Here is a 13246-nt window from a genome sequence, read left to right on the forward strand (position 1 = left end):
CTCTTCGTTAAGATTATTTTATAAGTAAAAGCAATTTTAACTAACTGTAAATAATTGTAAATAGTTTTTTTCTTAATTTATTAAATTTTAAGCTATGATCCTCGCAGTTATAAAGGCAGTTTCAGCAAAAGCCTGAAAAATTCAGGACTTCAACGGCGTTTGAACCTGTGACCTCGCGATATTGGTGCGACGCTCTAACCAACTGAGCTGTGAAGCCACTACCGTTGGGAGCTGGTCATTTGTAGGTTCGAATGTTGCGTAGGTCATACATAGTACAATGGGCACATGAAGAGCTATGACTGACGAATATAATGAAGATTTCATCCAATCAATTTTATTCATGTTATTATTAGGTTACGACAACGTTAGCGAAAATTACAATGACGAAATGCTGCGACTAAAATATGTTCATTCTTAACACAATCTTAGGCTTATCATGTACAACTTCCACGGCCGTTTATCATTAACCCAGAGAAGGTTGTAATGGTCAAACGAAATCAGTTCAATTTCTTGATCCAGTTTTGGCTTCCACACGAAAAGTGTCTTTTTAGCGAATAATAGTCGAACAGTGTCCCTGGTCAGTAGGCTTCTGGAAAATATTATCTTTTACCCAAGTTTGTACACATGTGGAAATGTACATTCAAGATCCATTGGTTTCAATCTGACGTGAAAAGACTCCATTGCCTTTGCTACACTTGGGTGCGTTCGATGGACCATTTTCCGGAAAAGAAATATATGGAATAGATGTTAGAAATCCTTCATTTTTTCGGACATTAACATCAAAATTGTCAAACACCTGCTAAAATGCTATTTTAACCATATTTTTGTTATCCCTGTTGCTTAAAAACGCCAAATATACCTTTTTCAGTCATCACTCCACGTATTCTTACTTCGCAATACGGTCAATCGAACCCATCCTTAGTGATTGGTTTGATTCAAGCAAGACCAAAACCAATGTCGCTCTTTATCTCCTATTTGCATTTTTGGGATAACAAAAACGTACATAGTCTGCGAGCAACCTCTCCATTAGCCAACGTGGAGAAGCCCGGCGGTAAGCACGAGAAGTACTTGTGAACATACAAGTCACAGTTGGATATGTCCTTGTTTGCCATTGGAGGAAATGGGGCGAGATTTTTTGGCAAATTAATTTGAGTGTAAAAAGTAACCACGTGATTGCTTTTACGCTGGCATCCCTCGCCTCTTTTTCCATCAATTAGCGACAAGCAGAAAGCCAGTAACGTGGAATTTCGTAGGATTCTGATTGCCTAATCCTACCGCTTGCTTCTTCTTCTACTTTAACATTGTTAGATCCCTTGCAAATCGCCGCAGGGAGTTGTTCAATGTAGGCTTGACCTATTGTGTCTCTAGTGTTTGCAATTCTTCTCGACGTCTATGCTTTTTTTTTAAAGTAATCATTAATAGCTCTTATACTGGACAGGATCTTCAACTTGCTCAGAAGACGATGAACTTTCTGAATCTTTACTGGTCAAGGAGCTGTTTTAGAAAAAAAAGTTAAAGAGTCTATGAACTGATTGAAATAACAGTTGCTAACAAGAACGTTTGTTTACTAAGACTGGAAAATATTGTTACCTTTGCGTTGGTTATTAGAAAAAAGGAAAACTGAGCAAAGTGACCCAGATTACGCAATTTAATGCCCCAGCGAACGTGATGACAAAAAAAAAATGTCACTCAAAAAGTAGAAAGGGAAAAATGGAGAGAGGAACCAAAATTGATTTTCACTTGTTTGATTCTTGATTCAGTGAAGCTATGATTAAAGCAGCTGGTATGGTGTTTTACTTCCTGAATATCAAGAAAGCTCCCAAACCAAACGGGAACGGTGTTCACATCTTAATGACCCGCTGACGTTTTAAACTAAGAAAAAATTACCTCTTTTCGCGAAGTCCATCAGTGCAGTGAAGCAGCAACACAACCAAAGCACTGGCGGCCGAGAGGCCGATAGACACGAAAGAAAACACAAGACGCATATAATCTCCACACTCTTGGCAATCCGTGCCACTGAAAACAAACATAAAGTAGAAAAACTTGTGGTACGTAGGAGGTGCACAGTAGTTCATCATGGCGCTCATTTCAATTGACAATTTGTGATTGTCATCTATCAACGCTGTTGAGGCTGAGTCGTGAAAATTTAAACTTGCCGATTTCACTTTTTTATATTTTTAAGTAGCAATTCCTGATTTCCTTAGTCTAGATAAAATCTTCAACCAACTGGTCAGTTTCGTGAAAAATGATACCCTATTCTAGACCCAAACGCTCTGATTTATATACCCTATGCTAGAGTAAACTGCTTGAAAACCATACCCTTCACAGCGGCACATACCTATATAGCCCATCCTGGTAACTCGGCGGCCATCTTATGAAAACCGGCCAATCCCGAAGGATCGCGGGCGGGCTTAGACTATCCCGATTTGTGGGATCACCGGTCCACACGAACGGAAATTTTCGGATTCAAAGTATTCGGATACAAAGTTTCCACTTTGGATTCCGGATTCATAACGTTCAGGATTCATGACGAATCTAGGAACTTTTATGTTTTGTGTGTAATAAACACCAAAACCCTCTGGATTTGTCACGAATCCGGACACTTCTGCTCTAGTGTAAACTAAGGGTGCGTTCGATTGACCGTATTCCGGAATAGGAATACATGGAATAGAAGTTAGAAATCCTTCGTTTTTACGGATATTCACATTAAAATTGTCAAAAACCTGCTAAAATACTAATTTAAACATAACGTTGTTATCCTTGTAGCTTCTAAACACCAGACATACCGTTTTAAATCATCACTCCACGTATTCTTATTCCGGAATAGGGTCAATCGAACGCACCCTAAGTCTAAGAAACGACGACAGCTACGGAAACGACAACGCGACAGAACAACGCTGCACGTGCACCAAGCGCATGCAATCCAGTTAGCATGATGCTCTTGCGGTAATCTGCATAACAACGGCGCGGTTGAGGTTTTGACGACAATGCGAGCATACACGCGTTCGGACCTTTTATTCTCTTTATTTTTTTTTCCTCGTCGCTAATGAGTCGGGGACACTTGGAAAAAAACCTGGTGCACTAAGCGTTAATTAACAATTATTCGCCTCAGGCTCAGTGATTATTATACACAGGTGATTATTTCAAAAAAGAGAAAAAAAACATTTCAACGCGAAATCATCTTCACTTACAGTGGCAAAACGACTACTGGCAGCCATTTTGTCCGTCGAGGTGATTATCGGCTGATAATCCGAGATAGCGAGCCAATGAGAGCGCGCGATTTTGTATAATGACCCGTGTATTTATACTAAGTGATTATATAACCTTTCTCATTGTTAATAATAAGACGTATAATCCCTTGTACGTCTCACCATGTACTCACTTAACACGTCGTGATCTGCAACCCAAGTTACTTCATCGTGAGGCAAAACGATCATATGTCTTATGAATGATCTAATTACCACCACGATGAAAAATATAAATCACCTCTTTAATATAATTCCTAATTTTAGTTAGCATGCAATTAAAGATGCATTTTTGTGAAGAATTTTAATGAAAGATGAAAAACACTTCCTGCTTTTTGGTAACTATTTATTAGTTAAGAAAAAACGAACAATAGATTGATTCATTTTCTCAACGTTTCTCCGGCAGTGACTCACCTTCGTTCAGGAAATAACTTTTGGATGACGAGGATCAGGGGCCCTCCAATGACATAAAAGAACAAACTCGCGAAGGAAAATATGAAACCAGATTTTTTCTGAAATTGAAAAGAGAAAGATACATACGTTAGGGATGAACATTGTGGGAAAACGTGTACGTCAATAGTTACCCATGCCAGAAAACAACCCGCAGCAATCCGAAACGACCCACAACCACATTTATCGATTGAGTGGCTGTCTAAACTCTTTTACAAGTCTTCTCCATTGACCCAAACACTAAAGAAAAAATACACTTGCAGAGGAATGCCCACTCCTAAAACGAACCACCCTTCCAGAAGAAAAAAAACTGTAAAGGTGTGGGCTATGAGCGGACGATTTGTACAGCGGTTTTAACACTAGTAGAATGTATTTAACACCACACAGAAGTTTTTAAATACCAGTAGAATGTTTGGGGAATCCACTTCCCCTCTTCACCCCTTTGTTTTGCTCATAACTGAGATAGTCTCTATGATCTTCGTAACGCTTCCTTTTTTTTCTTTTTCTTTTTTTCAGTGAGGGTGGGTCATGTTAAGATCGTTTCGAGGATGGGCATACCTTTAAAAAATGCGAGGGCAGTCCGGCGTGCGGGGATCCGGACCGCAAGCGATTTTTGAATGTTTGGAACAACGAAGGAGACTGTCGATGTCATCTTAAACAGCCACTGCGTCCAGTAAATGTGATTGTGGGTTGTTTTGGATGGTTCGGATAAATATAACCCAGAAGAATGCCTCTCATAAAAAAAAAATTTAAAAATCGATAATATGAAACGTTGTCCGATGTTCGGCTTTATCAAACCCAAAACAATTTCTATCATAAAAACTTCTTCACCATATGAAAATTATATGAAACGGTCGATAAAAATCAGCTGGAAAAATTATTTGAACTTTATTCACCTTGTTTTCGCCAATTAGTTCTGTCGCGAAGCTGAGGGAACAAACTAACATCGAGGAAAATCCAAACCCGAGAAGCACAACAGAAGGATAGATCATGACTGTGTTGGATTGAGTGATGAAATAAGACATCACTCCGGAGCAGACAACAAGTAGAGCACCAATAGTGAAACACCGCTGAAACAGATAAAAGAACAGTAGCAGATAAGCAGACACGGATCATTCCATAAGAAGTGAGCATAATTATGCATTTTCTGCATGATTTCTTTAAGGTCGATTACGCTGCGGGCAAATCTAAGTATCTAGATAGTTTAACTGGGCCTACATGACTTCGAATGGATGGCTCAGAGGTCACCCTCCTTTAATTATTTGTAGTTTTGTCCCAGAATAGGAAGGAGTGGTCTAATAAAAGAACTTTGTTTTGTTCTAAGGACTTCGGTTTTGGTTGTCTGAGGGTAGGATTTGAGTTGACAGATGGAGTGGAAGACTGCTCATCATGAACGTCTGGTTAAAATAAAATCATTTCGGTGGCAATTCTTTCGAATTCTCCTCTTTACCTGTATTGCACGGACAGTTATTGTGTGCGCAACGCAAACGACTTCCCGAGGGTGGTGAAGTGTCTGTTTTGGTGTTTTGGTGTGCCCAGGGGTGGGACTGAGCTGACCGCCAAGAAAACGGGGTGATGACAATGGGCGAGAGCATAAATGGAACAAGAGGGCATTGCAAAGGGAATAACTGATCTTTTTTGTTTTCTGAGCGCAAGGCTATTGTTATCTAATTAATCACTCAGCCGAGAATATAGTAATGAATATTGAAATAAAGTACTGAATATTGAAAGTGCATTGCATAATGAGCAATCTCTGAAAATGTGAGCAAAGCTCCGTTTTCTTATTCAAGCCTGGGGCTGTTTTTAGGCTTCTCCGCAACTGGTTTACCTCTTTCCATAGCTTCCATAGTCTTTCACTTTGAAAGAACTATGTATAAGCAATAGATCTCCTTTTTTTTTTCTGATCCAAACTACTGCTTGTGTTCATTTCTGCCCTTAATCTTGCGTGGAGTACCTTACCTTGTTTCCAATTATCGCAACAAACTTCTTTGAAAACATAGAAGATATAGTGGCACTGATAAACATAATAAGTGGCAGATAAGCAATGGATTCCTGAAAACCGAAAAAAAGGCTACAATTGTAGTTTTACACTCAACTCTTTCCCCTGAACACAGCATTTTCATCTAGTAATTAAATAATTTTTGTAAAATTGCACAACTTTAAAATAAGAAGTTGCAGAGCTGGCCTTAAATTTTAGGGAGCTTACTAAAGCTAAGCAATAGTGTGCAAATAACAAAGGGTAGTCACTGGCGGTATCGTATCTGACGTAAAAGACCGTTATACTCTAATCACCCAGAAACGATCATAAAATATTTTGTAACTAATCTTTAATAAACACAAACACAGCATCAGGGGCGGGCATCTCGTTTATTGATACAGCGAGCGTTTACAACATACCATAGAGAAAAATACAATCAGTGAATAAGCAAATAAAGTCAAAGTTGAAAGAGATGCCTTCGAGTGGCTCTTGCATAACTTACAAAATCTTAAATAGCCTAGAAAACCCCTCGGGGTTCACCATACCTACGAGCATGCCTAAAGTACTTCTACAATTAACACCAATCTAGCATATTAACATACTTCATTGTCATTAGCGAAGCGTTACAAAATATATTATCTTCAAGCATGCCATGGCCAGAAATTGACTTTTTTTTTTAATTTTTGGTTAGAGAATTGGAGATTGATACAGTCATTTTTTACATACCTTACCAAGACGAAGTCTGTAAATAACGAAAAGCGGCAGATAAGAATAGGCGTGATTTTGTAGGGCCAATGTACAGGAATATACGACGGCAACCTGAAGATCATATTATAAAAGGAGAGAGGCATTGAGCTTCAACGTTGTCCTGGGCTGTAATAAGAGGCGCTGTTAGTTGTTCTTGTTGTTCTTGTTGTTGTTGTTGTTGTTGTGTAAACCGTTGAATTTTAGTATAGGTAATCATATGATCTCTAGTGCAATTTGGAATAAATGAGCACGAGTAATTTTTTTTTCAAAGACGGCAAATAAAATTCGAGTGCAAAAGGATTTAGGAGTGCTCATGTATTCCAAGTTGAATACCCTGCGATTCTAGCTGACCAAAAGAACATGGGGTAATATTGCGAATCCCTGTAGGTGCCCTATGATAATTATTTGATATTTATTCAATAAGGTGTCGTCATTGAAATAATCACGCAGTTTGACACAGACCTTATAAAAAATTCCAAATAATGTTCCTCAGAATGGGGAATGGGGAATAGGCCATTTTCGATTTCATGTCTGCAGCCTCTTCAAAGCGAGTGTAAGTGCTAAGTCTCTCTTATGAAAATTAGTTTACATGCATATGTAAAGTAGAAGTAATTATCATCACAAAAACTTTGCACTTACACTCGCTTTGAAGAGGAGACAGACATGAACTCATCAATGGCCTAGTGACCTCTTTAGCTTGTACGTTTTGTTTTTCCATTTCAGACCACGCGATGTTCTCAAGGGAATTCTCTTTTTGTTTTTTCAGTTATTCGTACACAAGCACGTGCATATAAGACGACAATAGATGGTTTTCACCTGACGTCACAGCAGCCATGTTGGTGCACAGAAAGTTTTTTGAAATTTGACTGTGTTATATTGCAAAACATGAGTCATAATTGTTTTGTGCACCAACATGGCGGTCTCATCACGTGATTGAAAACCATCTATTACACGAAACTGTTCTCTGACATCACTTGGTCTGAAATGGGAAAACAAATGTCCAAGCTAAAGAGGTCAATTATGGAGGATCCATTCTAGTACTTTTGTGTTTTCTTGAGATCATTTGTGAAATTAACGTGTGATATGTTGATTGGCTCCCGTGGATAGTGAAGCTCACGACAAGGATCACTAGTAAACCGTGACATGTGATAGAGGAAATGGGCGAAACGTATGCCACGCTGCATCTTGCGTACGTATCACAAATGCCTTGTGGGCGGTCCAGTCTAATTAACATGCAGAAAACTAACTGGGGTAACAAATGAACTTCATTTGGATTTCAAGTCAGAGGAATACGTGAGACCACAATTCCATGTTTTCATTGGCTGTCACCCAATTACACCCATACTTACCATGTATAAGCGCGGATCAGCGAGCCACTCTCGTATAGTCCTATTTGCATGTGTTCGAGGTGGAAGAGCGGATTCACTGTCCCGTGAAACAATAAAAGGCTTACTGTTTGCCTTAGTGTCGGGTAAAGGAACGCCCTTGGTTTCCAGTGAAACAGCTGGGACGTTGGTAGGTGCACCTGAATTCAGTGCCATTACACTACCAGAAAAACCTCTATTGTCGACACCAGCGCAGTTAAAATTGCTTGATAACGATGAAACATTTTCTTTCGGAACATCTTCTTTCCTTGTTTTCTCTGGTTCTTCCTTCTGGTTACTGATGGTTTTCCTTGGGATCCCATCACAGAAACTAGCGTGAGAAGTTTTGCCAGATGGGCAATCCCGCTCTTTGGTGGCCGCAGTATTTAATCCTGTAATGCAACAAGGAAGACTCATAACGGTGAAAATTTCTCGTTTCATAACCGGTCGTAGTCGCACACATTTTTCTTTTCTCTTTTTTTAAAACTGCTAAGTTTGGAGGGCAAAGACTGATTTATTTTAAATCATTTAACATCACGAATGTTGTAAGTGGGCGTTTAACATTTACCAAGAAATTCCGGAAATTCCGGTTGGGATGTAAATGGAACACACGTTTTTGGTTCGTTCCACTGGAAAATTTCCGGAATAAACGGAACTTCTGAAAAGGTAGTCCTGTTTTCCCGTTGGAAACTTTCCGATGGAAATGTGTGTTCCAGTTACAACTTTTGAAAGGTCTTACCACTTCCAGGCTATTCACGGCCACATTTTTAAATTTTGGCGCGTAAAATCGCAATCACTGGGCGGCGAACGGACCTGAGTTAAATGGAACACGTTTTTCACCCGATGGAAATTTCCACCGAAATTTCCGGAAATTTTTTTGTAAATGGAAAACGCCCACTAGTGTATCTTGTTAAGCAATTATCGGTGTTTCAATTAGCCTTAAATTTGACTTGATTTGTGTTAATTGTTAATTTCAATTTACAGTGTGCTCATGCAATTAGTGCTTCAGCGCTAGAACGACTAGACACTTAAATAAAGTTACTTTCCTTTCCTTCTTTCCTTTCCATGACATTATCTTTACATGAAAAATTGATGCAGAGTATGGCGCGTTATCGTTGTCAAAATAATCAGTTCATTCATGACATTGATGTTCGTCTTGATATTGCTTCTTACACTGTTATTATTATTATTATTATTCTTAATATTTAATATATATAGTTGTTACCATTAAATTGTAATAAATAGAATTATCTATTCCAGTTTCCGAGATTCCTTTCGTGAGCCTGGAGCTTTTTCCATTTCTACAATCTTTTCAGATAGAATTTTATTTTGAGAAGTCAATGTTTTATTTGAGTCTCAAGTGAAGCTGTTTTACTTTTCCTCCTTTTTTTAGCCTGTTTCTTCAGCTCCGAGTCCACAAAAGTCTCTCCTTTTTTTTTTTTCCTGTAGATTTTTTTTAAATTCATTTCCTTAAGAAATCACCGCACACAATCAACCTTTCTCTTTTATTCTAACTTGGCGTTACTTTCATCAATGATTCAAATCTCTCTTGCTGTTGTTTTGAGCACACAACATCAGGAATGACATCTGAGAGTAGCCTCTCTATCTTGCATCATTCTTTTGTTATTGGTCCACAGATTATTTGCTGGTTAGATCTCCCAGGATCTGGCACTTCTACTTTGTTCAGCTGGCCTTTGCATAAAAAAATTATACAGCTTACCCAGATAAACAAACGTTGAATGGGTGGTTTAAAGGTTGTTTTTTTTTTTGTTTAAACTTTTGTTTTCAAACTTCACGATTTACTTTGTCCAACAAGCTCTTCTTTCCAAATGAACTGTTTGAGAGTTTCTTGCAATAAGTGTACTTATTTTTACAATTAGATACCCAACCTGCTGGAAGACGAGCCATCAATTCTCCATTAGCTTTCGACGGAATGACAGACTTTAGACTCTAAGAAGGAAGGAAAATGTGATTAATAAACCGAGATCCGCTAACAACTGCTTTCTCAAAACATAACCACATTTAAGGTTCAGTTCTGGTAATGATCAAGTTTAATGAAGTGCCCATTGTTTCAGTGATAGAGCACTTAGGGACTCAACAAATCAAACATCGGTATTAACAAGAGTTGATAGAAGGCAAAACTGGAATCCCTCGGGAATAACTTTTGGAGATCAAAAGTCAAAAGACTGTGGCCTCGTTCTGAAGATTTTAAAAGTGGGTTCATCGTACACCTTATTCCAAAATGGCCACTGATTTATGCGGATACAAATTGGCCCCTGTTGCCTCGTTCAAGATAAAATATTCTTTTGAATTTTAAGCTTAAGAACGAGGCATCAAGGGCTTATTTGAATAAAAACAAAAGAATATTTAAATGGCGGCCATTTTGGAATAAGATGTATGGGCTGAGCCTAGAGCTCTCACTTTGCCATGGATCCTGGCTGTCTTACATACGAGGTTCTGCTTCACTAACTAGGTTAGAAAATGGACTCAGTGAAATGTGGCAGTGGATTTTTAAGCAAAAAAGAGTAGCGTATAAACTAGGCTAAAACGTACCACGAATTTTTCCTCCTGTAGGGTCGGTAATCTCCTTGAAGGGATGTTGGGATTGGCGTTCGTGCAAAGAGGCTCCTTGGTCCCAACATGAAATATCAAAGCAAGCAAATCCCCTAGTCCTACCAATATCACAGTCATTACCTGAAGAATATTAAAGGAAGATGTATATATCTCATTAGATGTTTTGGTGTGTAGTATCGCTGAGTAGCATTACGATTACAGTTGGTCTGTATTTTGACGAGCCCGCTAGGCCAAGTTAAACTACAATCAACGATTAGAAATACTCAGCGAAAGTACTCACCAAAACATCTAATAAGCTACTTATTATCCAACTTTTCTTGCAATAAATTTTTATCAAATGAATTGTAAACAACCGAGAACGTCTCAATTAAGTAGTTTAAGGCCTGGGCTTAGGGTTTTAATTAATAGAAATGGTTAATTCGTGATAAAATTGAATGACAGTGAAACGAAAATGGGCATGGAAAGTTCTCGTTGTCCTTAACATTTTGAAGTATAATAGACTATCTTCTTGGTCATGTGACACGTCACGTGTCCATTTGTCGAAAAATAGCACGTTTTTGAAGAGTAGGTGACGGTTTAGCATAGAATATCATATAAAAACGCTTTTCTAATGCAAATTAACTATTTCCAGCTTTTTCATGTTTGGAATGACTGTCCACATTCTTAAGAAAAACATTATGAGGGCAAAGGTCGCCTTTGAGTCCAAAATTCGGGTTTTAATAATTTATAATTCCAATTTTAAAACTCGAGGAAGATCATTCCAAGCGTAGAAAGTTAGATATGTTAGATGTCTATCAGAAACGTTAATTTATTTATCCGTAGCAACGAAATTCGCCACCAATTCGTGACTTGTCACGTGATCAATATTATACGTTAAAGCAAAGGAAGACAATATTATTTATCTTCAAGAAAGATTTCATCTTGTTCAAGGCAATCTAGTGGGAGATATAGCTGATCAACCATATTTTCCGGATGTATTTTACACCCAGGCCTTAAACTGCATGAGGTGTCACAGATTTGTGCGTGCGGGGCAACCTCAGCAACTGAACTAGTCAAACCGGTTCTCTACTGTGCAACAACTAACTTAATAATATACCTGAAAAAAATTCCAGTCCGTTGATTGGCTGAGGGCACAGCAATCAATCCCAAACAGAGGGCAGAAAAGTGAACTTAATGCGGAAAGTTGAAATTAGTGTATTAACATGACATTTTTGAATTGATAGTCAATCAAATGCGAGCTCTGGATTCATGGCGCGATTTTTCCATGATTGCGTGATACACTGAGTTGCTTCTGCTCAAGTTAACCATCTCGTATTTTTTGGTGTATATTATTCGTAGGTAATCACGTGATTTTTCTCGTGCAATAGACCCTTCTCCAAAATGGCGCCCACCGAGGGAGGTCTGGAAACTGGGGGTATAGAGTATTTGCAACATGGCGGAAAGCATGCAAGACGAAATGCAACAGAACGCGAATTTCATTACAACAAAAAGGGCCAAAAAAAAGGGGACAAGTACTACCTGGAAACGTACCTTGAGGACGTTAAATTATTGTTTTCAGCTCATTGTTGCGTCATAAAAGCAAAATGTTATCGCTCGATGAGGAAGACGGAAGCTCCTCACTCCCTAAGAATTGTATTTGATAGCGGAGAAGTTGACACACAGGCTGCCACTCAGTGTTCATGTAAAGCTGGAACAGGAAAATGCCAGCACTTAGCGGCATTATTTACCCATGTAATGGCAAAACTGCGCGATGATGACTCGCCAACTTCGCTTCTACAGCAGTGGCATAGACCTCGAGGCCCTTCACTGGAACCACAGAGATTTTTTGAATCAGAGTTTGTAAAACCACGCATCGATCGCACACCTCGCGAAATGGCACCAAAGACTGTACAAGAGTATTTATATGATCCAAGACCCGTCGAGTTTTTCCTCCTGTAGGGTCGGTAATCTCCTTGAAGGGATGTTGGGATTGGCGTTCGTGCAAAGAGGCTCCTTGGTCCCAACATGAAATATCAAAGCAAGCAAATCCCCTAGTCCTACCAATATCACAGTCATTACCTGAAGAATATTAAAGGAAGATGTATATATCTCATTAGATGTTTTGGTGTGTAGTATCGCTGAGTAGCATTACGATTACAGTTGGTCTGTATTTTGACGAGCCCGCTAGGCCAAGTTAAACTACAATCAACGATTAGAAATACTCAGCGAAAGTACTCACCAAAACATCTAATAAGCTACTTATTATCCAACTTTTCTTGCAATAAATTTTTATCAAATGAATTGTAAACAACCGAGAACGTCTCAATTAAGTAGTTTAAGGCCTGGGCTTAGGGTTTTAATTAATAGAAATGGTTAATTCGTGATAAAATTGAATGACAGTGAAACGAAAATGGGCATGGAAAGTTCTCGTTGTCCTTAACATTTTGAAGTATAATAGACTATCTTCTTGGTCATGTGACACGTCACGTGTCCATTTGTCGAAAAATAGCACGTTTTTGAAGAGTAGGTGACGGTTTAGCATAGAATATCATATAAAAACGCTTTTCTAATGCAAATTAACTATTTCCAGCTTTTTCATGTTTGGAATGACTGTCCACATTCTTAAGAAAAACATTATGAGGGCAAAGGTCGCCTTTGAGTCCAAAATTCGGGTTTTAATAATTTATAATTCCAATTTTAAAACTCGAGGAAGATCATTCCAAGCGTAGAAAGTTAGATATGTTAGATGTCTATCAGAAACGTTAATTTATTTATCCGTAGCAACGAAATTCGCCACCAATTCGTGACTTGTCACGTGATCAATATTATACGTTAAAGCAAAGGAAGACAATATTATTTATCTTCAAGAAAGATTTCATCTTGTTCAAGGCAATCTAGTGGGAGATATA

At 38.5% G+C, this 13246-nt stretch overlaps 2 protein-coding genes across 2 annotated transcripts in view; both read right to left on the reverse strand.

Moving 5' to 3' along the window:
• Positions 1-554: 554 nt before the first annotated feature.
• Positions 555-11937, reverse strand: LOC138008368 (major facilitator superfamily domain-containing protein 12-like). Its single transcript, XM_068855683.1, has 10 exons — positions 11889-11937; positions 10338-10478; positions 9674-9734; positions 7770-8176; positions 6400-6492; positions 5655-5747; positions 4592-4765; positions 3660-3757; positions 1888-2016; positions 555-1494 (listed from the first exon to the last, which is right to left on the reverse strand). Exons 2-10 carry the CDS (start codon positions 10473-10475, stop codon positions 1416-1418), a joined length of 1272 nt encoding a protein of 423 aa, XP_068711784.1. The 5' UTR covers positions 10476-10478; positions 11889-11937; the 3' UTR covers positions 555-1415.
• A 320-nt stretch (positions 11938-12257) lies between these two features.
• LOC138006021 (major facilitator superfamily domain-containing protein 12-like) overlaps positions 12258-13246 on the reverse strand; it is a 14892-nt gene continuing 13903 nt past the window's right edge. The window contains exon 4 of the mRNA XM_068852177.1: positions 12258-12416. Coding sequence (XP_068708278.1) covers positions 12258-12416 — 159 coding nt within the window. The remainder of the gene's footprint in view (positions 12417-13246) is intronic.

Source organism: Montipora foliosa, chromosome 6, assembly GCF_036669935.1.
Source record: "Montipora foliosa isolate CH-2021 chromosome 6, ASM3666993v2, whole genome shotgun sequence".
In the NCBI taxonomy this organism is placed as follows: domain Eukaryota; kingdom Metazoa; phylum Cnidaria; class Anthozoa; order Scleractinia; family Acroporidae; genus Montipora; species Montipora foliosa.